This window comes from Oncorhynchus kisutch, unplaced genomic scaffold, assembly GCF_002021735.2.
Source record: "Oncorhynchus kisutch isolate 150728-3 unplaced genomic scaffold, Okis_V2 scaffold1143, whole genome shotgun sequence".
In the NCBI taxonomy this organism is placed as follows: Eukaryota; Metazoa; Chordata; class Actinopteri; order Salmoniformes; family Salmonidae; genus Oncorhynchus; species Oncorhynchus kisutch.
This window is the reverse complement of record NW_022263088.1, coordinates 63,061-84,376: the sequence shown is the minus strand read 5'-3', so window position 1 is coordinate 84,376 and position 21,316 is coordinate 63,061. Positions and strand designations below refer to the sequence as shown.

The 21,316-nt window shown below is 44.7% G+C and overlaps 1 protein-coding gene and 1 long non-coding RNA gene across 2 annotated transcripts; both read right to left on the bottom strand.

Annotated features, from left to right (window-relative positions):
* Positions 1 to 1,326: 1,326 nt before the first annotated feature.
* Positions 1,327 to 2,955, bottom strand: LOC116364986 (uncharacterized). Its single transcript, XR_004208053.1, has 3 exons — positions 2,928 to 2,955; positions 1,814 to 1,891; positions 1,327 to 1,686 (listed from the first exon to the last, which is right to left on the bottom strand). It is a non-coding gene; the product is annotated as an uncharacterized LOC116364986 (long non-coding RNA).
* A 5,210-nt stretch (positions 2,956 to 8,165) lies between these two features.
* LOC116364985 (G-protein coupled receptor family C group 5 member B) lies at positions 8,166 to 20,828 on the bottom strand. The gene is made up of 4 exons (XM_031817767.1): positions 19,466 to 20,828; positions 17,572 to 18,685; positions 17,283 to 17,395; positions 8,166 to 9,906 (listed from the first exon to the last, which is right to left on the bottom strand). Exons 2-4 carry the CDS (start codon positions 18,683 to 18,685, stop codon positions 9,862 to 9,864), a joined length of 1,272 nt encoding a protein of 423 aa, XP_031673627.1. The 5' UTR covers positions 19,466 to 20,828; the 3' UTR covers positions 8,166 to 9,861.
* Between the last annotated feature and the right edge of the window lie 488 nt (positions 20,829 to 21,316).

The following is a 21,316-nucleotide window of genomic DNA, read 5'->3' as shown; positions in this document are numbered from 1 at the left end:
GATTAGGCCTAATGCACCTCACAGGCCCATCCATGGCTGCACCCTGCCCAGTCATGTGAGATCTATAGATTAGGGCCTAATGTCCTCACAGGCCCATCCATGGCTGCACCCTGCCCAGGATGTGAGATCTATAGATTAGGGCCTAATGTCCTCACAGGCCCATCCATGGCTGCACCCTGCCCAGTCATGTGAGATCTATAGATTAAGGCCTAATGTCCTCACAGGCCCATCCATGGCTGCACCCTGCCCAGTCATGTGAGATCTATAGATTAGGGCCTAATGTCCTCACAGGCCCATCCATGGCTGTACCCTGCCCAGTCATGTGAGATCTATAGATTAGGGCCTAATGTCCTCACAGGCCATCCATGGCTGCACCCTGCCCAGTCATGTGAGATCTATAGATTAAGGCCTAATGTCCTCACAGGCCCATCCATGGCTGCACCCTGCCCAGTCATGTGAGATCTATAGATTAGGGCCTAATGTCCTCACAGGCCCATCCATGGCTGCACCCTGCCCAGTCATGTGAGATCTATAGATTAGGGCCTAATGTCCTCACAGGCCCATCCATGGCTGCACCCTGCCCAGTCATGTGAGATCTATAGATTAAGGCCTAATGTCCTCACAGGCCCATCCATGGCTGCACCCTGCCCAGTCATGTGAGATCTATAGATTAGGGCCTAATGTCTTCACAGGCCCATCCATGGCTGCACCCTGCCCAGTCATGTGAGATCTATAGATTAAGGCCTAATGTCCTCACAGGCCCATCCATGGCTGCACCCTGCCCAGTCATGTGAGATCTATAGATTAAGGCCTAATGGATTTATTTTGATTTCTTTATAACTGTAACTTGTTAAAATCATCAAAATTGTTGCATTTATATTTTGTTACCAGTCAAAAGTTTGGACCACCTCATTCAGGATTTTCTTTATTTTGACTGTTCCTACATTGTAGAATGATAGCGAAGACTCAAAACTATGAAATAACACATATGAAATCATGTAGTAACCAAAAAAAGTCTAAATATCAATTAAAATATTTGCCAAGAGTGTGCAAAGTTGTCATCAAGGCAAAGGGTGTCTACTTTGAATCTCAAATATAAAATTATTTAGATTTTTTGGTTACTACATGATTCCATATGTGTATTTCATAGTTTTGATGTATTCACTATTATTCTACAATGTAGAAAATAGTCAAAATAAAGAAAAACCCTGTGATGAGTAAGTGTGTCCAAACTTCTGACTGGTACCGTATATACATTCATACCACCACATTCACCGACAGACACTCCCAAGACCCTGCAAGAGAAAAGGTACACACACACTCATCCAATCCATTTTGGATGCTAGACACGCACTCAAGGGTCCGTCCCGACTCAGTCATCGAAGCGCACCGATCGGGTTGTGTTGATGTCAATTGAGAACTTCTTATTGGACGGCGCCGAGAACCCAAGTCCCGCCCCCCTTCCGTGAAGTCCATGCGGCGCGACTGAGCACGCTCAAACTCCCCCAGTAGGCCTTGCTGCAAACTCTGCTGTCCGTCTTTAGTCAGCGCCATGTTGGCCCGCCCTCCCGTCGCACCGCTCGCTGCTATTGGCTGCCAGCTCTTCTTTAAGCCGCCCATCAACCGCAGGAACTTACTATGTTGGTCGGAACTGTCAAACTGGGCAGTGCCCCACTGGCCCAAACCCTGGAAGAGAAGAAGAACACGGTTTGTAATATTTATATTCGACATAATGATTTTTTTCAGAGAAGAGTTGGTATGTGACCCAAATTTGGGGTACACCTTGGTGTCCTGACATCATAAGAGTACTGACCGATGGTACCGGTGCTGCTTTGAGTTGGACTGGATTGGACTTCTGGTCGATCTCATTCTGCAGGGCCAGGCGTCTCCCCTATGGAATGTAATAGGACCATCGTTTTATATGAAGGCCATGTTATATAGTACACAACATATACTCTATAGTCCATGTTATATAGTACACAACATATACTCTATAGTCCATGTTATATAGTACACAACATATACTCTATAGTCCATGTTATATAGTACACAACATATACTCTATAGTCCATGTTATATAGTACACAACATATACTCTAGTCCATGTTATATAGTACACAACATATACTCTATAGTCCATGTATATAGTACACAACATATACTCTATAGTTCATGTTACATAGTACAACATATACTCTATAGTCCATGTTATATAGTACACAAACATATACTCTATAGTCCATGTTATATAGTACACAACATTACTCTATAGTCCATGTTACATAGTACACAACATTACTCTATAGTCCATGTTACATAGTACACACATATACTCTATAGTCCATGTTAATATAGTACACAACATATACTCTATAACATGTGGTGGTGATTCTATTTACTGTACTCCTAGTCTAAAAAATAAAAATACTCAAATCCACGTGTGCTTCAATGGCTGCCCATTTGATTTTTTACCAGTTATTGGCAAAAGATCTGATTATTGGAAAAACAGCAGAATCACTTTGCAAATCACTTGGGAGTATCCCTGACACAGACCAGGCACTACTCTGGAGCCAGCGCCACACACAGTCCAGCTTAAAGTCCTCGGATGCTTCTAGCGCCATGTATATTATTACAGGGTATTACTTAATCAGTATAGAGCATTTATATTGGTTGGTGTGTGTCCAACATGTCATTGATTAAACACAATGCTACAGTCAAACAACAGCATTCACTAATAAGCATTTGCATAATATAATGCATTCATAATTTATTCATAAATAGTTACATAATCAATATACAATGTTTAATTTCAGACCAGGAAGAAATTACATTTCTCTTTCTCACAGTGACAGAGTTGGATTGGTGGACTGACTGGCAAGTGGGATTCACAGGATCCAAATAGATCTAATGGGTCGTTAGCGATCTACCTGATCAATATTGATCTCGAAGGCGTTTTCCCCTGGTCTCTGACAGGAAAACCACATCCGTCTGGTCCCTCTGGGGGTTGGAGCAAAACAACATATCAGACAACTACAGACTGATACTGTCAGCGTTTTAATACCTTTAAGTAGAAACAATTAAGTAAGAAAGTCAACACTTTTATCCATTCATCCATATATTCATTTAACAGTAACTATTCTGTTAGTCGGCACCTCCAGCATTCTGGGTGCGGGTCAGAGCATTGGTTTTTACAATGCTTTCAACAAGGACCTTTCAAATGGCTCTAGAATCAGGGCCACCTTCCAGAGGCAAACATTGTTGACCATTTCAGATAGAAATGTCAGGAATAGAGCCGACATGATTCCTCATTCTACATGTCAGAGAGACATGTTTGTTCTACATCATATATGTCTATCTGAACGTTCCACAACGGTGTACCCTGCTGAAGGAGACCCATGATTTGATAACCTCTTCACCTCTGACCCTTAACCCCTTTAACTCACCTCCTGGTATTCAGGGTCGCAGCTCTCCACCTTTATCTTCTTTTTCCCCTTTGTCATAACCTTCTTCCCTTTCTGGTGAGGGGTGCTGTCCTCCATTTCTGTCTCTACCTCAGAGCTCTTCTTCACCTTCTTTTTCCTTCCCTCGCTCTCTCCGACCTCCACCTGTTCCACTACTCCTGTCATGTCCACCCTTTTCATATGTTTGGGCTTCCGTTTGTCCACCACCAACACATCCTCCTCCTCTGTTAGTGCAGAGGCCTTTCTCTTCTTCTTCTTGCCCTCCTCCTTTCTCTCCGTCTCCATGGTGGTGTCTGCAGCGCTGCTGGAGGACTTGGGTTTATTCTTCTTCTTTTTGGTGTTATTCTGTTCCTCCTGCTGTACTACTACTGTAGCCTCAGCTCCCTTCTTCTTCTTCTTTACTACCACTTCTTTCTCTGCCTCTCCACACTCTCTCTCTTTAGTCTCTCCTTTCTCAGCGACTGCTCTCTTCTTACCCTTCTTTTTCTTCTTCATCTCCCCCTCTTCCTCCTCCTGACTCTCTGTTGGTTCAGCAGCTTTAGGGATCTTTTTCACTTTCTTTTCTTCCTCTGTTTTTCCCTTCTTTTTCTTGCCTTTCTTTATTTCTATCACCTCTCCTTCCTCTACCTTGACAACACCGATCTCTGTCTCTTCTGCCTGAGAGAGCTTCTTTTTTTTCAGCTTCTGCCCATTTTCCACTACTCCTTTCTCATCCTTTAATCCACTGTGTTCTGTCTGTAGCTCCGTTTTTAACAGTGTTAACACCTTTCTGCTTCTTCTTCTCCTGGCCGCACCCTCCTCCGTCATTTCCATTAGTCATGACTTCCTCACCGTTGGTGTCAGTCTCAGACGACAACTTCTTCTTCTTTCCTTTCTGTTTCTCCTGCTCTCCTTCCGTATTCCCCCATTCCCATTGGATGAAATCTGCTCTTCTACCAGAGTCTTTACTTTCGTCTTCTTCTTCTTCACTCCTTCGCTATTCCCCTGGTTTATGGAAGTGTTTTCTGAGATCTCATCCTCAGCATGGGTGTCCTTCCCACTCTTCTTGTTCGTCTTCTTCATGGTAACGTTCCTGTTGCCTGTGTCGGCTTGGACCATCTGAGAAAAATAAACATCCCACAATACGGATCTGTTTGAAAGAAGCAGTCACTTCCAAGGACATTGTAGAGAATGCATTTTCGGTTTAAAATGGACACAATATTGATATTGACCGTGTGTGTCCTAAATTGAACCCTATTTTCTATATAGTGCACTTCTTCTGACCCAATGTGTCCTGGTTCAAAGGTGGTGCACTAAATAGGGGATATGGTGGCATTTGGGATGCAGTCAGTGTCATTTTGGAGAGCAACACAGAACCAGATACAAACCAGCGATCTGACTGAAACCGTGGACTGGGACTCCTTGTCTATCTCCCTCTGTAGGGCCAGACGTTGAGCCTAAAGGGGATAAAGCCTGGATTAAAAACTAACAGTAAACTTTTACAATATATGTTGGCTAAAGTACTATGTTTCATAGGTTGTCTATCCAAATTGGCAGCCAATCCCAGCACACGTGGAGGAAGGGGTATTAAAATCAGTGATTCACATACACTGACTGGTGATCAATTGATAATGATTGTTGTTTATGTGATTTGATAAATTGATAGTGATTTATTTTATGGTGATCTCATCTAACGTTAGCTACCTGATCAATAAAGACCTTTTCCACGGTGTTGTATCTTCCTGTCTTCTCGGACACGAAAACCACTTCGTCATGAAAAGCCGTCTGCAGAATGAAACACAGCCAGTTCAGTTAACGCAGGTAAGTTATACAAAACAATAACATTTACCAGTCTATTTGCCTTGGTTATGATGTAGTTTACAAAACAGCTTGATCAGTGTAAGTCAAGTTATGCTAGCAAGCAGCATCGATTGAATGTGTGCATGGGGTGTTAGGGTTAGCTAGCTTGCCATGTTAGCTGGCCAAATAACCCGTCACCGGTGATAAAACACTTTGCAACTAAACACAGCAATTCGCTGGAAGACTACCTGAACGCTTCATCATTTCATATTACAAATAACGGCATTAAAGTTGACTTACTTTTAAGACTCACGTAGAAACGTGTGTACACCAGTGCTGCACTGCTCCTTGACCCGGAAATACTGTCAGATTCTCTTCTAGTAATCGTCCTCGTGTGTCTATAGCAACAAAGCTCAACGGCACGCTCCTTCTGTTCCTCTCCTATCTCCTGATTCTCTCCCTTCTTTACACCTCGTATTTGTATTTATCTTTCTCGCTCTCTCATATGCTGTGTGTGTGTGTGGTTCTCTCTCTCAAAACGTGCAGAACAACAAAACATATCCAATCAAGCTGCAGAGCTCTGAAAAGCCCATGTGCTTATTGCTCCACTACTTTTGACCGGAGTTCCCATGTGGGATGCGGCTATGCAGTGTGGGCAAACACTCACTCCATAATTTGATCACACACAACATACATTTATACTGACTCTACACACACGCACACCGACTCATATAAAATCATCATCATATACACTGTTGCTGTTCTGTTGGTCATATATCCTGACACCTAGTCACATTACCCCTCTACATATCTACCTCTATAGATCCAGTATCCCTGTACATTATAATATGGTACTGACCCTGTATATAGTATGTTTACCCCTATACATATCTACCTCTATAGATCCAGTATCCCTGTACATTATAATATGGTACTGGAACTGACCCTGTATATAGTATGTTTACTTACTTTATCATGTTCTTCGTATTTTGTATTTACTGTGTGTTTTTGTTCTACCTTGTTATTCTCAGATTGACATTGTTATTGATTACTGCATGGTTGGGCTTACAGCTGGGCATTACATGTATTTTACTGTCCTTGTGCACGTGACATTAAAAACCTCTAGTGACTCTGTCACCAACAGCAGAGGGCGTTAGGGTGCTGTAGCCTAGCCGTTACGTTGGCTGACCCAAGAGACTCTAACCAACAGCAGAGGGCGTTAGGGTGCTGTAGCCTAGTTGGCTGACCCAAAGAGACTCTAACCAACAGCAGAGGGTGTTAGGGTGCTGTAGCCTAGCCTTTACGTTGGCTGACCCAAAGAGACTCTGTAACCAACTGCAGAGGGCGTTAGGGTGCTGTAGCCTAGCCATTACGTTGGCTGACCCAAAGAGACTCTGTCTCTTTATATAGTATGTTTACCCCTATACAGCACCCTAACGCCCTCTGCTGTTGATTGCAGAGTCTCTTTGGGTCAGCCAACTAGGCTACTGCATGGTTGGGCTTACAGCTGGGCATTACATGTATTTTACTGTCCTTGTGCACGTGACATTAAAACCTCTAGTGACTCTGTCACCAACAGCAGAGGGCGTTAGGGTGCTGTAGCCTAGCCGTTACGTTGGCTGACCCAAAGAGACTCTAACCAACAGCAGAGGGCGTTAGGGTGCTGTAGCCTAGTTGACTGACCCAAAGAGACTCTAACCAACAGCAGAGGGTGTTAGGGTGCTGTAGCCTAGCCTTTACGTTGGCTGACCCAAAGAGACTCTGTAACCAACTGCAGAGGGCGTTAGGGTGCTGTAGCCTAGCCATTACGTTGGCTGACCCAAAGAGACTCTGTCTCTTTATATAGTATGTTTACCCCTATACAGCACCCTAACGCCCTCTGCTGTTGATTGCAGAGTCTCTTTGGGTCAGCCAACTAGGCTACTGCATGGTTGGGCTTACAGCTGGGCATTACATGTATTTTACTGTCCTTGTGCACGTGACATTAAAAACCTCTAGTGACTCTGTCACCAACAGCAGAGGGCGTTAGGGTGCTGTAGCCTAGCCGTTACGTTGGCTGACCCAAAGAGACTCTAACCAACAGCAGAGGGCGTTAGGGTGCTGTAGCCTAGTTGGCTGACCCAAAGAGACTCTAACCAACAGCAGAGGGTGTTAGGGTGCTGTAGCCTAGCCTTTACGTTGGCTGACCCAAAGAGACTCTGTAACCAACTGCAGAGGGCGTTAGGGTGCTGTAGCCTAGCCATTACGTTGGCTGACCCAAAGAGACTCTGTCTCTTTATATAGTATGTTTACCCCTATACAGCACCCTAACGCCCTCTGCTGTTGATTGCAGAGTCTCTTTGGGTCAGTCAACTAGGCTACTGCATGGTTGGGCTTACAGCTGGGCATTACATGTATTTTACTGTCCTTGTGCACGTGACATTAAAAACCTCTAGTGACTCTGTCACCAACAGCAGAGGGCGTTAGGGTGCTGTAGCCTAGCCGTTACGTTGGCTGACCCAAAGAGACTCTGTCTCTTTATATAGTATGTTTACCCCTATACAGCACCCTAACGCCCTCTGCAGTTGATTACAGAGTCTCTTTGGGTCAGCCAACGTAACAGCAGAGGGCGTTAGGGTGCTGTAGCCTAGCCGTTACGTTGTGTGTGTCCAGCATGGCATCCTATTCCCTATATAGTGGACTACTTTTGACCAGGATGCCATTCAGGATGCTCACTAGCAAAGCCTGTAGCTTATTAGAACTGTCACTTACCGTGCCAGTGGCTTTTACCAGAGATAGATAGAAGCCCTAAGCCTACAAGATTTGGAACCTTTTCTGTTTTAGGCTTTCCATGCTACATACTATTATTACCATGACAACACGGCTGCTGCGAGGCATATCATGTTAAAACGTAAACAATCTGTCATTTTAGATTCAAGCCAAATAAACCTTCCAAACAGTTTAATATAGAAATGTATCTGCCTTCATGCTACAAAGCCTTCTACAGACTCCTCAATATTATGTCGATCCAAACAGTTTAATCTATAATAATATATTTTATTTCATTGAGTTTTGTGTGAGAATTGTGTTTAAGAGACATGCAACCAAGCCCTCCTCTGTATCAGGACATAGGATGATAATATAATAGCCTTATACAGGAGTACACGACTGGTCACAGTAAAGCCACTAATACCAATCCCCCCTATCAGTTTCCCTAAATGGGTAATTCCAAGGTTAGAGCACCATAGGGATTAAGAGGCAGCAGATTAGTCCAATCAGGGACAAGGGGGTGTCTCACTGTTCAGGTGTTGGGAGATAAAACACGCAAAGAGCAAAGAAGAAGTCTCTGAAATATATAACGTTAGTATGAGGTGCAGATCCTACCATTAATTCATATACTGTATATTCTGCCATATAATCATACTGATATTGCACTCCCTGTTAAAAACTCTCAAAATGTGTTACAACAACCCCATAACAAAACTACTGATATCATAGAACCACACCAAAAAAATACAGTACTCGTCTGTGACACCAATAATAAATTCAATTTCACCATCATAACATTCACCATAGAAATATGCCACACGAACGTTATATCCCAAATAGTGACAGCAGAGATTAGCTTAAAAATAAAGAGCTTGATCACAACAACTCTGGAGGACCGAACACAAAGCTGAGAGTCTTAGAAAAAACACTTGTTTACGTGTCCCAACACATCTAATAGAGTCATAAGCATCATCTATAGGAGCAACTCTTAGTGTTCCGCATCCCAAATGGCACCCCATTCCCCACATAGCGCACGCACTACTTTAGAACCCTTTGGATCCTGGTCCAAATTAGCGCACTAAATAGGAAATAGAATGCCATTTGAGACTCGTCACACAGAGTCTGTAGAGAACATGAGTGGGCAGGCGAGGTTAGTGAGCACGGTGGATGGATGGAATTTACATAAATACTGAATGCCTCCAGAATGGAGCCCTATTCCTTATGATGCAGTGCTTCAACCAGAACCAGAACCATACGGCTCTGGCCAACAGTAGTGCACTTTATAGACAATAGAGTTCTATTTGGGACGTGACCACTGTTCTCCTGTACCTGGTGTGTCATAAAGGCTCCCCCCCCCCCTTTAAAACAACAAAACAGAAAAGCTCAAAATATTTAACAGAAAAACAGAAGTCTGTATCCCTGTATCCCAAATGGAACTCTATTCCTATGTAGTGCACTACTTTTGACCAGAGCCGGTGCCATTTGGGACCAGCCGATAACTGTTCACTGAGCGAGCTTGACGTTCATCATCATCTTCGGGGATATATTCCAGTCTGCATGGGTTAAGACTGGGGAGGCAATGTCTTTGTTACCCTTCTCTGAATCTCCTGCAGTCAATCCTGGAATGACATTTCTTGTGAGCACTGTTCTCAAATCAGTTTTTCCCTTTTCCTCGCAATGACCAAAGTGTATAAAAAAGTTAGTGTGAGCTGATCCTAGATCTGTGGCTAGGGGTAAATTCCTTGTTGCAGTGCTTTGTACAGTCAATGGTGAGGTGAGGTAGAGGCATTGATGGGGTTATGAGTGACATTGGAAACATTCCGGCACCATAATATGCCGTGTTGCCGTGGAGACCGGTTCCAAGGTTCTCCTCTCACCACAGCTGTCTCCCTGTGTAGTTCACCGGAGCGGTAGGCATCTGTTACAGACAGACAAGTGGTTAGGGTGTGTGTGTGTGTGTATGTGCATATGTGTGTATGTGTTAAATCAAATCAAATGTTATTTGTCACATGAATACAACAGGTGTAGACTTTACCATGAAATGTTTAATTATGATCCCTTTCCCAACAATGCAGTTAAAAAGTAAGAACATTTGCAAATAGATAAAAGAGGCTCTATACAGGCTCTATACAGGCTCTATACAGGCTCTATACAGGCTCTATACAGGCTATATACAGGCTCTATACAGGCTCTATACAGGCTCTATACAGGCTATATACAGGCTCTATACAGGCTCTATACAGGCTCTATACAGGCTCTATACAGGCTCTATACAGGCTCTATACAGGCTATATACAGGCTCTATACAGGCTATATACAGGCTATATACAGGCTCTATACAGGCTCTATACAGGCTCTATACAGGCTCTATACAGGCTATACAGGCTCTATACAGGCTCTATACAGGCTCTATACAGGCTCTATACAGGCTATATACAGGCTCTATACAGGCTCTATACAGGCTCTATACAGGCTCTATACAGGCTCTATACAGGCTCTATACAGGCTCTATACAGGCTCTATACTATACAGGCTCTATACAGGCTCTATACAGGCTATATACAGGCTCTATACAGGCTATATACAGGCTCTATACAGGCTCTATACAGGCTATATACAGGCTCTATACAGGCTATATACAGGCTCTATACAGGCTATATACAGGCTCTATACAGGCTATATACAGGCTTATACAGGCTCTATACAGGCTATATACAGGCTATATACAGGCTTCTATACAGGCTATATACAGGCTCTATACAGGCTATATACAGGCTCTATACAGCTCTACAGGCTCTATACAGGCTATATACAGGCTATATACAGGCTCTATACAGGCTCTATACAGGCTCTATACAGGCTCTATACAGGCTCTATACAGGCTCTATACAGGCTCTATACAGGCTCTATACAGGCTCTATACAGGCTCTATACAGGCTCTATACAGGCTATATACAGGCTCTATACAGGCTATATACAGGCTCTATACAGGCTCTATACAGGCTATATACAGGCTATATACAGGCTCTATACAGGCTCTATTAAGGCTCTATACAGGCTCTATACAGGCTCTATACAGGCTCTATACAGGCTCTATACAGGCTCTATACAGGCTATATACAGGTATATACAGGCTCTATACAGGCTCTATACAGGCCTCTATACAGGCTCTATACAGGCTCTATTACAGGCTCTATACAGGCTCTATACAGGCTATACAGGCTATATACAGGCTCTATACAGGCTATATACAGGCTATATACAGGCTCTATACAGGCTCTATACAGGCTCTATACAGGCTTATATACAGGCTCTATACAGGCTATATACAGGCTATATACAGGCTATATACAGGCTCTATACAGGCTCTATACAGGCTCTATACAGGCTATATACAGGCTATATACAGGCTATATACAGGCTCTATACAGGCTCTATACAGGCTCTATACAGGCTATATACAGGCTCTATACAGGCTATATACAGGCTCTATACAGGCTATATACAGGCTCTATACAGGCTCTATACAGGCTCTATACAGGCTCTATACAGGCTCTATACAGGCTCTATACAGGCTATATACAGGCTATATACAGGCTATATACAGGCTATATACAGGCTATATACAGGCTCTATACAGGCTCTATACAGGCTATATACAGGCTATATACAGGCTATATACAGGCTCTATACAGGCTCTATACAGGCTATATACAGGCTCTATACAGGCTATATACAGGCTCTATACAGGCTCTATACAGGCTCTATACAGGCTCTATACAGGCTCTATACAGGCTCTATACAGGCTATATACAGGCTCTATACAGGCTCTATACAGGCTCTATACAGGCTATATACAGGCTCTATACAGGCTCTATACAGGCTATATACAGGCTCTATACAGGCTATATACAGGCTATATACAGGCTATATACAGGCCTATACAGGCTCTATACAGGCTCTATACAGGCTCTATACAGGCTATATACAGGCTATATACAGGCTCTATACAGGCTCTATACAGGCTATATACAGGCTATATACAGGCTATATACAGGCTAGCTATCAGGCTATATACAGGCTCTATACAGGCTATATACAGGCTATATACAGGCTCTATACAGGCTCTATACAGGCTCTATACAGGCTCTATACAGGCTCTATACAGGCTCTATACAGGCTCTATACAGGCTATATACAGGCTATATACAGGCTATATACAGGCTATATACAGGCTCTATACAGGCTTATACAGGCTCTATACAGGCTATATACAGGCTATATACAGGCTATATACAGGCTCTATACAGGCTATATACTGGCTATATACAGGCTATATACAGGCTATATACAGGCTCTATACAGGCTCTATACAGGCTATATACAGGCTCTATACAGGCTCTATACAGGCTCTATACAGGCTCTATACAGGCTCTATACAGGCTCTATACAGGCTCTATACAGGCTATATACAGGCTCTATACAGGCTCTATACAGGCTATATACAGGCTATATACAGGCTATATACAGGCTATATACAGGCTATATACAGGCTATACAGGCTATATACAGGCTATATACAGGCTATATACAGGCTCTATACAGGCTATATACAGGCTCTATACAGGCTATACAGGCTATATACAGGCTATATACAGGCTCTATACAGGCTCTATACAGGCTCTATACAGGCTATATACAGGCTATATACAGGCTATATACAGGCTCTATACAGGCTCTATACAGGCTATATACAGGCTCTATACAGGCTATATACAGGCTATATACAGGCTCTATACAGGCTCTATACAGGCTCTATACAGGCTCTATACAGGCTCTATACAGGCTCTATACAGGCTCTATACAGGCTCTATACAGGCTATATACAGGCTCTATACAGGCTCTATACAGGCTCTATACAGGCTCTATACAGGCTCTATACAGGCTCTATACAGGCTATATACAGGCTATATACAGGCTATATACTGGCTATATACAGGCTATATACTGGCTATATACAGGCTATATACTGGCTATATACAGGCTATATACTGGCTATATACAGGCTATATACAGGCTATATACTGGCTATATACAGGCTATATACAGGCTATATACAGGCTATATACAGGCTATATACTGGCTATATACTGGCTATATACAGGCTATATACTGGCTATATACAGGCTATATACAGGCTATATACAGGCTATATACTGGCTATATACAGGCTATATACTGGCTATATACAGGCTATATACAGGCTATATACAGGCTATATACAGGCTATATGTTAACATGTTAACATTAGAAGCCTCCTCCCTAAGTTTATTCTATTCACTGCTTTATATGTTAACATGTTAACATTAGAAGCCTCCTCCCTAAGTTTGTTCTATTCACTGCTTTAGCACACTCTGCCAACCCGGATGTTCTAGCTGTGTCTGAATCCTGGCTTAGGAAGACCACCAAAAACTCAGACATTTTAATTCCAAACTACAACATTTTCAGACAAGATAGAACTGCCAAAGGGGGCGGTGTTGCAATCTACTGCAAAGATAGCCTGCAGAGTTCTGTCCTACTATCCAGGTCTGTACCCAAACAATTTGAACTTCTACTTTTAAAAATCCACCTCTCTAAAAACAAGTCTCTCACCGTTGCCGCCTGCTATAGACCACCCTCTGCCCCCAGCTGTGCTCTGGACACCATATGTGAACTGATTGCCCCCCATCTATCTTCAGAGTTCGTGCTGCTAGGCGACCTAAACTGGAACATGCTTAACACCCCAGCCATCCTACAATCTAAACTTGATGCCCTCAATCTCACACAAATAATCAATGAACCTACCAGGTACCTCCCCAAAACCTTAAACACGGGCACCCTCATAGATATCATCCTAACCAACTTCCCCTCTAAATACACCTCTGCTGTCTTCAACCAAGATCTCAGCGATCACTGCCTCATTGCCTGCATCCGTAATGGGTCAGCGGTCAAACGACCTCCACTCATCACTGTAAAACGCTCCCTGAAACACTTCTGCGAGCAGGCCTTTCTAATCGACCTGGCCGGGGTATCCTGGAAGGATATTGATCTCATCCCGTCAGTAGAGGATGCCTGGATATTTTTTTTAAATGCCTTCCTAACCATCTTAAATAAACATGCCCCACTCAAGAAATTTAGAACCAGGAACAGATATAGCCCTTGGTTCTCCCCAGACCTGACTGCCCTTAACCAACACAAAAACATCCTATGGCGTTCTGCATTAGCATCGAACAGCCCCCGTGATATGCAGCTGTTCAGGGAAGCTAGAAATCATTATACACAGGCAGTTAGAAAAGCTAAGGCTAGCTTTTTCAAGCAGAAATTTGCTTCCTGCAACACTAACTCAAAAAAGTTCTGGGACACTGTAAAGTCCATGGAGAATAAGAACACCTCCTCCCAGCTGCCCACTGCACTGAAGATAGGAAACACTGTCACCACTGATAAATCCACCATAATTGAGAATTTCAATAAGCATTTTTCTACGGCTGGCCATGCTTTCCACCTGGCAACTCCTACCCCGGACAACAGCACTGCACCCCCAACAGCAACTCGCCCAAGCCTTCCCCATTTCTCCTTCTCCCAAATCCATTCAGCTGATGTTCTGAAAGAGCTGCAAAATCTGGACCCCTACAAATCAGCCGGGCTAGACAATCTGGACCCTTTCTTTCTAAAATTATCTGCCGAAATTGTTGCCACCCCTATTACTAGCCTGTTCAACCTCTCTTTCGTGTCGTCTGAGATTCCCAAAGATTGGAAAGCAGCTGCGGTCATCCCCCTCTTCAAAGGGGGGGACACTCTTGACCCAAACTGCTACAGACCTATATCTATCCTACCGTGCCTTTCTAAGGTCTTCGAAAGCCAAGTCAACAAACAGATTACCGACCATTTCGAATCTCACCATACCTTCTCTGCTATGCAATCTGGTTTCAGAGCTGGTCATGGGTGCACCTCAGCCACGCTCAAGGTCCTAAACGATATCTTAACCGCCATCGATAAGAAACATTACTGTGCAGCCGTATTCATTGATCTGGCCAAGGCTTTCGACTCTGTCAATCACCATATCCTCATCGGCAGACTCGACAGCCTTGGTTTCTCAAATGATTGCCTCGCCTGGTTCACCAACTACTTCTCTGATAGAGTTCAGTGTGTCAAATCGGAGGGTCTGCTGTCCGGACCTCTGGCAGTCTCTATGGGGGTGCCACAGGGTTCAATTCTTGGACCGACTCTCTTCTCTGTATACATCAATGAGGTCGCTCTTGCTGCTGGTGAGTCCCTGATCCACCTCTACGCAGACGACACCATTCTGTATACTTCCGGCCCTTCTTTGGACACTGTGTTAACAACCCTCCAGGCAAGCTTCAATGCCATACAACTCTCCTTCCGTGGCCTCCAATTGCTCTTAAATACAAGTAAAACTAAATGCATGCTCTTCAACCGATCGCTACCTGCACCTACCCGCCTGTCCAACATCACTACTCTGGACGGCTCTGACTTAGAATACGTGGACAACTACAAATACTTAGGTGTCTGGTTAGACTGTAAACTCTCCTTCCAGACCCATATCAAACATCTCCAATCCAAAGTTAAATCTAGAATTGGCTTCCTATTTCGCAACAAAGCATCCTTCACTCATGCTGCCAAACATACCCTTGTAAAACTGACCATCCTACCAATCCTCGACTTTGGCGATGTCATTTACAAAATAGCCTCCAATACCCTACTCAACAAATTGGATGCAGTCTATCACAGTGCAATCCGTTTTATCACCAAAGCCCCATATACTACCCACCATTGCGACCTGTACGCTCTCGTTGGCTGGCCCTCGCTTCATACTCGTCGCCAAACCCACTGGCTCCATGTCATCTACAAGACCCTGCTAGGTAAAGTCCCCCCTTATCTCAGCTCGCTGGTCACCATAGCATCTCCCACCTGTAGCACACGCTCCAGCAGGTATATCTCTCTAGTCACCCCCAAAACCAATTCTTTCTTTGGCCGCCTCTCCTTCCAGTTCTCTGCTGCCAATGACTGGAACGAACTACAAAAATCTCTGAAACTGGAAACACTTATCTCCCTCACTAGCTTTAAGCACCAACTGTCAGAGCAGCTCACAGACTACTGCACCTGTACATAGCCCACCTATAATTTAGCCCAAACAACTACCTCTTTCCCAACTGTATTTAATTTTTATTTATTTATTTATTTTGCTCCTTTGCACCCCATTATTTTTTTATTTCTACTTTGCACATTCTTCCATTGCAAAACTACCATTCCAGTATTTTACTTGCTATATTGTATTTACTTTGCCATCATGGCCTTTTTTGCCTTTACCTCCCTTCTCACCTCATTTGCTCACATTGTATATAGACTTGTTTATACTGCATTATTGACTGTATGTTTGTTTTTACTCCATGTGTAACTCTGTGTCGTTTTATCTGTCGAACTGCTTTGCTTTATCTTGGCCAGGTCGCAATTGTAAATGAGAACTTGTTCTCAACTTGCCTACCTGGTTAAATAAAGGTAAAATAAATAAATAAATAAATATATACTGGCTATATACAGGCTATATACTGGCTATATACAGGCTATATACAGGCTATATACAGGCTCTATACAGGCTATATACAGGCTATATACAGGCTATATACTGGCTATATACAGGCTATATACAGGCTATATACTGGCTATATACAGGCTATATACAGGCTATATACTGGCTATATACTGGCTATATACAGGCTATATACAGGCTATATACTGGCTATATACTGGCTATATACTGGCTATATACAGGCTCTATACAGGCTATATACAGGCTCTATACAGGCTCTATACAGGCTCTATACAGGCTATATACAGGCTCTATACAGGCTCTATACAGGCTATGTACAATGAGCACCGGTACCGAGTCAGTGTACTGGGGTAAGAGGTAGTTGAGTTAATATGTAATAATATTATATTATAAACTGGGTGTTTTAAGCCCTGAATGCTGATTGGCTGACAGCCAGGGTATATTAGACCGTATACCACGGGTATGACAAAACATGTATTTTTACTGCTCTAATTACATTGGTAACCAGTTTGTAAAAGATATAAGGCACCTCGGGGGCTTGTGGTATATGGCCAAAATTTGCGCCATTCCTAAGAACAGCCCTTAGCCGTGGTATATTGGCTATATACCACACCCCCTCGGGCCTTATTGCTTAAATATAATATGAACATGGGTGTGTGTGTGTGTGAGAGATATGACACACTAACCGTTCCTCCGTTCATCACCAGGGCCATCTCAGTGGGCTGGTACATGTGGCCTCTGAAGGGGATCCCAGGACGCATCCCCCCATGTCCGTTATGGTACGACCCACCTCTCAGTGCTGAGACTCGACCCAGGGAGAGAGAAAACACAAATAAAGGGGATGTTACTAGTTAACCGTTAGTTCGTTTTTTTCTGTAGACAATCCTTCTATTTAGACTTAAATCTTTTGCATGTACACAAACATTTGCATAAACCCACACATAGCCTTTCACACAACCAACACACACAGTGTACCTGCGCTGTGTTCCTCGATAGAGTAGGTCTGGTTATCTGCGCAGGGCCTGTGTGTGAGGGTGTGTGTGGGTAATGGCACCTCCTGTTGGAAGCAGGGCTGCAGGGGCTGGCTGGTATGAAAGTAGTCCTGCTGGTTGGGGACCGGCGGGTCCCTCAGACACAGGTGGGCTTCTGGGATAGCGTGAAATAACAGCAGGATCCATCCTTGCGCCACCAAGGCAACCGCCAACACCGGCTCATCCCAGTCCTTTCGCCACCCTTCCCCACCACCCAACCGCGCCCCCCTCAACGCTGCGTCACCATAGAGATAGAGCACAAGCCAGGAGACCCATAGCAACAGGGACGCCAGGCAGGACAGGAAGAGCCATACGGCGTTGCACTTCCAACGCCGCTCGCACCCTCCGTCACTCCTCTCCTCTGCCTCGTCCTCTCCCCCTTCCCCTCCACACAGCACCACAGCCAGGGAGAGGCACAGCGCCGTCAGGAGCAGCCCCAGGGCGTAGCTGCAAACCAGGGCAAAGTCTACCGGTGGGTAGTCGCAGGCCCCGTGGCCCTCCCTCACCACTGTCAGCAGCAGCCACTCTCCAGAGATGATCCCCTGGACCAGGGCCAGGGCCATGCCAAGCCCAGCCAGGGAGCTCCCTTTGGGGCTAGACTTTCCAGACACCAGCCTCTTCAACCGCACCGCCTGGGCCAGGAGGCAGGAGAAGCACAGGGCGAACAGGGGGCCCCAGAGGACCCGGCGGACCACACACAGGGCCTCGTTACGCCCCACCAGGAAGACCAGGGACAGAGAGAAGAGAACCAAGAGGGAGGCCAGCAGGAGGAGAAGAGGACCCAGGCCGGAGCGCCGATCTGGGTCAAGGATGGAGTGGCGCTTGGCTAGGAGAACCACGGAGAGGACCAGGGAGGTGATGGCTCCACCACAGGCCACGGCCTCCAACACAACCCCCCACACAGACTCCAGGTCACACAACGTCCGGTAGAAGGGGTCCACGTTCACACCGCAACCCAGAGGAGGGGGAGGGGCCAGGCCGGGGTCGATGATGTCATCCTGGGAGTGTCCGCAACCAATCAGAGAGAGGAGAAAGAGAAGGACGGGACTGAGGGCCATCTGAGATAGAGAGAGAAGAAGAAGAAGAAGAGGGAGGGAGGGAGAAGCAAAACGTTGTTACTGAATCATGTCAACAACACAGCACCAAAATGGCCTGTCTCTTGCTATCACTTGTTTAGTCAGTGTATCATTTAGTGTTGGACCACAAGAGACGGTGGGATGAGTTTCTGCTAGAGGGAACTAACTGTTCCTGGTTCATCTTTCATTTCACAAATATATCATTATTATGTAATGTCCTTTCTCAATCTCTAACTGCTTGGATGCTCACACACACACACACACACACACACACACACACACACACATACACATACACATACACATACACATACACACACACATACACACACATACACACACACATACACACACACACACACACACACACACACATACAAACAAACACTAAAATGCACACACACATACACAGCATGGCCCTCAGCAGCCCACTCAGCCTGTGCCAGCCTGGGCCACGGTTCCCATAGTAACGCACAGCCAAGTGGGTTGGCCTACATAGCGCTGGGTTTTCACAACACAGGCTGAGTGACAAGTACACGCACACACACACAAACACACCGACACACACAGTTCAGCAGTGGAAGAAAGCACTTTTTTAAAGTGTCATGGCCCGGGGTGGGGCTACGATAGGGGCTATCAAAAAGTTATAATTAAGCTATCAGTCTTTACATCTGACACCAACAACAACAATAATCCATAAAACTACTGTGCATATTAATCCTTCAAATATTCATTTGTTCAATTATTGTGAACTGAACTCACCTTGAGAGATTAGTCGAATGTTCCGTTAGGTTACTTAATAACTGTCATGACTTCGGGAAAATAAAGAGGTCACATCTCTAGTCCCACATAGTCGATATCCCAAACTCACAATTCATCTTGGGTCCATGTTAGTTCAACGACGTTTGTTCAGCAGACTCATTTAAGATCTTCTTCATTTACAGGCGACTACAAGGTGACCGTTATCTGACGTGTTGGCGAGCTGTGCGCACAGCAGATCGCACGCTCACCATAAATAACGGACTGTATAAAAGGTGAGTCACTCGTTGACTATTCCGTTTGTATTCCATCCGGTCCCCGGTGGCGCGAGCTGTGACGGTTATTGGGTCCGTTAAATTTCACTCCTGTCTGTGGAATCTCTCTGGTGCGTTTCCGTTATTTTCCCATGGTATCACGTTATATCACATCATTGTTTTGGCAACGCTACAGCGCGCTATGAGCACTCCAAGAAAGTGTCAGGTGCACGCTTGACTTCACTCCCCCACATTGCCAAATATAACAAGCCTGACTAAAAGTTATCTCTCTCTCTCCCTCTCTTTCTAAATCTGCGGGGGATGTAAACAGCAACTTGATTGCAGCTGTCGGCTTGAGGCTCACAGGGATGCTGCAATGCTACTTCCAAGCACTGCTCTTCTCTGCTCACCCACTGTCAGAAGTGCATCTACACCGGTCTTCCTCCATGCAGAGGTCAACAGTTCAGTATCCACAGATTCCTCAACTTCTCTATCACTTTCACAATGCAATAACAAAGTATATAATCAGACCGGCCTTTAATGTTGGTTCCTTCCAACTGCAGCAGCTTTCAACGGTTTGCATTTGACATGTGAGTCATTTAGCAGATGCTCTTATCCAGAGCAATTATGGTTAAGTGACTTGCTCAAGGGCACATCGGCAGATTTGTCACCTAGTCATCTCAGGGATTCGAAACCAACAACGTTTTGGTTACTGGTCCAATGCTCTTAACCGCTAGGCCACCTGCCGCCCCCAAATACATTCATTCAATCAATCAACTGTTACAATCCCATATTAGTAGTGGAATAATCCATCCCCACTTTCTTGTCCTCTTCCGACTGTCTCCTCCTGGCGGAAGGTTTCGAGGACAGGTTAAAACACAGGCTGGCCAAGCACAGCAAAAGTAGTGCACTATATAGGGAATAGGGTGCAGGGTAAAGCCTCTTAGCAGAAACCTATAAACAGAGGCCAATATTCAATACAATGTGAAACATCTTCAGAAGAATCAAATCAAAGGGGGAAACCAGAAGGCAGCTAGAGCAGGTATGCTGAGAGGAGAGGAGGAGGAGGAGGAGAGGAGGGGAGGAAGAGCGGAGGAGAAGAGTTCTGAACACAGGTGAGTGTCAGGTCCACGTAACCGCTGTCTCCTTAGTTTAGTGAGTGTCTCGGTCCAAAATTTCACCCTATTCCCTGTGTAGTGCACTACTTTAAACCAGAGTCCTATGGGCCCTAGTGCACTACATAGGGAATAGGGTGACATTTGGGGACTGAGACAGGACGTCACGTAACAGAGAAAATCCATGACTCAGCCGCATGCTGCTTTCTCCTTATACTGACATGGGGGTAATCCCCACTCTGCGACCGTGTGTGTGTGTGTGTGTGTGTGTGTGTGTGTGTGTGTGTGTGCGCGTGTGTGAATAAGATTACATGGACATGGGGGACCTGATCCTAGAACAGCACTCCTACCCTGAGACTGTTTATTAGTACAGCCCCTGTACTGTACTGAGAGAGTAGTTACCTGATCCTAGATCAGTAGTCCTACCCTGAGACTGTTTATTAGTACAGCCCCTGTACTGTACTGAGAGAGTAGTTACCTGATCC

Coding starts and splice junctions, on each gene's coding strand:
- LOC116364985 (XM_031817767.1), bottom strand. CDS start 18,685: ATGGCCCTCAGTCCCGTCCTTCTCTTTCTCCTCTCTCTGATTGGTTGC. Junction 17,396..17,571: donor TATCGAGGAACACAGCGCAG/GTACACTGTGTG, acceptor GTCGAGTCTCAG/CACTGAGAGGTGGGTCGTAC. Junction 9,907..17,282: donor TGGTGATGAACGGAGGAACG/GTTAGTGTGTCA, acceptor TGTCTGTAACAG/ATGCCTACCGCTCCGGTGAA.